General features: G+C 19.3%; 1 protein-coding gene across 1 annotated transcript, besides 1 other annotated feature; it reads right to left on the bottom strand. All coding sequences in view use genetic code 6, as the record gives it.

Annotated features, from left to right (window-relative positions):
- IMG5_002020 (hypothetical protein) lies at window positions 1-794 on the bottom strand (the record flags this gene model as incomplete). The annotated part of the gene is made up of 3 exons (XM_004040044.1): window positions 1-183; window positions 239-598; window positions 648-794. 3 exons carry the CDS (start codon window positions 792-794, stop codon window positions 1-3), a joined length of 690 nt encoding a protein of 229 aa, XP_004040092.1.
- Window positions 600-630: a microsatellite.
- Window positions 795-1,910: the final 1,116 nt, after the last annotated feature.

The raw sequence follows: 1,910 nt of genomic DNA, 5'->3' as shown, positions 1-1,910 counted from the left end.
TCATTCTTATTACTAGAGTTTTAATAATTCTAATTCAAATTGCTTTTTATATTTTTAAATTTTTCTTTTATAAGCTTCTTTTAATTTTTCAACTCCACCACATTAAATTGTACTGCCTAAATAATCTTTGAAATTATTACTTTAAAATTATCCTTTATAAGCAGGCGTTGGTTAATATTTAATCTAAAAAATGCATAAATAAATATTAAAATAAAAAAATAGTAATTTAAAAAATTACATGTTCTTTACAACTTATAGCTTTTTCACCTTATTCAGCTTTATAGTATTAATTTTTGGTAGTTTAATCTTAGAATTTTAATAATCTAGGTAAAGGATCTTAATCTTTAGGTTTTAAAGATTTAGTTTTATTATAGTCGGAAAAATTTATATAAGCTTATTTGGAAGTAGATTCGCCTTCAAATTTAATTCCATCAACAATTGTTTTGTGATTATTTTTTTGACAGGGACCCAAATAACTTTTCCAATTTACATAATTAGCTTTATAAGAAGTTAACCCATAAAAATGATTATTGTCTTATAATTTTTTAACTAATTTTATTTTTTTAAAATTATTATTTACAGGCGATTTATAATCATTCTATATTTATTTTTTTATATATATATTTTTTTTAATAAAAAAAACATACTTAAAAAGTAGAAATAAGCTAAATATTATCGGCTGAATTATATTTATATGGATTATCATTAATTCTTATTTCATGTTAATTTTTATATAAATTTAATTTATTACTATTAAAATATTTATTATATGAAGATAACCATTTTATATTCATATATACTGGTCTTCTATTTATTTTATTACATTCAGTTACACATTTCCCACATTTACATTAACCACAAGCACAATTACCTAAAAATTATATAAATTTATATCTATTTTTTTATTTAAAAAAAAACCTGCTAGATGATCAAAATATTCTTAATTATCTTCAACAATAGATTCTAATTTGGAAAGTTTTTTAATTTTATCCTCTTCGTCTTAAAGGTTTACATAATTAATTTTATCATCTTCATGAATCGATGAAGTATTAGAAATAACAGAATCAGCTTCTTGATTATTTAATGAATTTTAAACTTCATCTAAATTAATACTATTAATACTTTAAAAAGTAGTATTTAAATCAACAGATTTTTCTTAATTTAATTTATTTTCAAGTTCTTTTTATTATTCATCGTTAATTTTGTCGTTACTGTTTTCTTGTAAATATTCTTTTTCTATATTTTCTAATCGATTTATTTTTTATTTCAGTTATTTTAATTTATGAATCTTTCTCCTCCTCTTTCTTAACTCTATTAATTCCTACAAACCTACAAAAGTTAACTTTTCATCAGTTTTTTATAAATTTTTTTTACTTTGGTTATTTTCTATATCATTTTCAAGCAATTTTTTCTAAATATTTTATTTTTAGTGTTAAATTTCATATGGAAATGTATTTTATCTTTCTTATAAAGGACTTCTTATACCCACAGATTCTGTTTTTAATACATTTTTTCCTATTTAATATTCCTATGTATATGTTGATTGTATATTTTAAGAATTATATGGAAGAAATTAATCTAAAGATAATTTATCGTTTGATTTCCCTGTTATATTTTTCATCAAAATACGTTTATGGAATTATTGAGATTATTCTTTTGAACTTTCTAAGAAGTTGGTGATTTTTTTTTTACTTTAGATTGATAATAAATTATTTTGAAAATTCTTTATTTGTTTTTGCTTTTCAAAATCATTTGATTTCGGTTTAGATAATTTTATTGGATTTTTTTCTAATTCACTTTTTGGTTTATATGAAGTTTTTGTTAGAATTTTTAGTGGTTAAATATTTTTTGATGATTAAAACATTATCTTATTTATAATTTTTAAGTTTGATTATTTTTTATTTTTATGT

This window comes from Ichthyophthirius multifiliis (genome assembly GCF_000220395.1).
Source record: "Ichthyophthirius multifiliis unplaced genomic scaffold scaff_1120509249410, whole genome shotgun sequence".
Lineage (NCBI taxonomy): Eukaryota > Ciliophora > Oligohymenophorea > Hymenostomatida > Ichthyophthirius > Ichthyophthirius multifiliis.
This window is presented reverse-complemented; position numbering and strand designations above follow the sequence as displayed.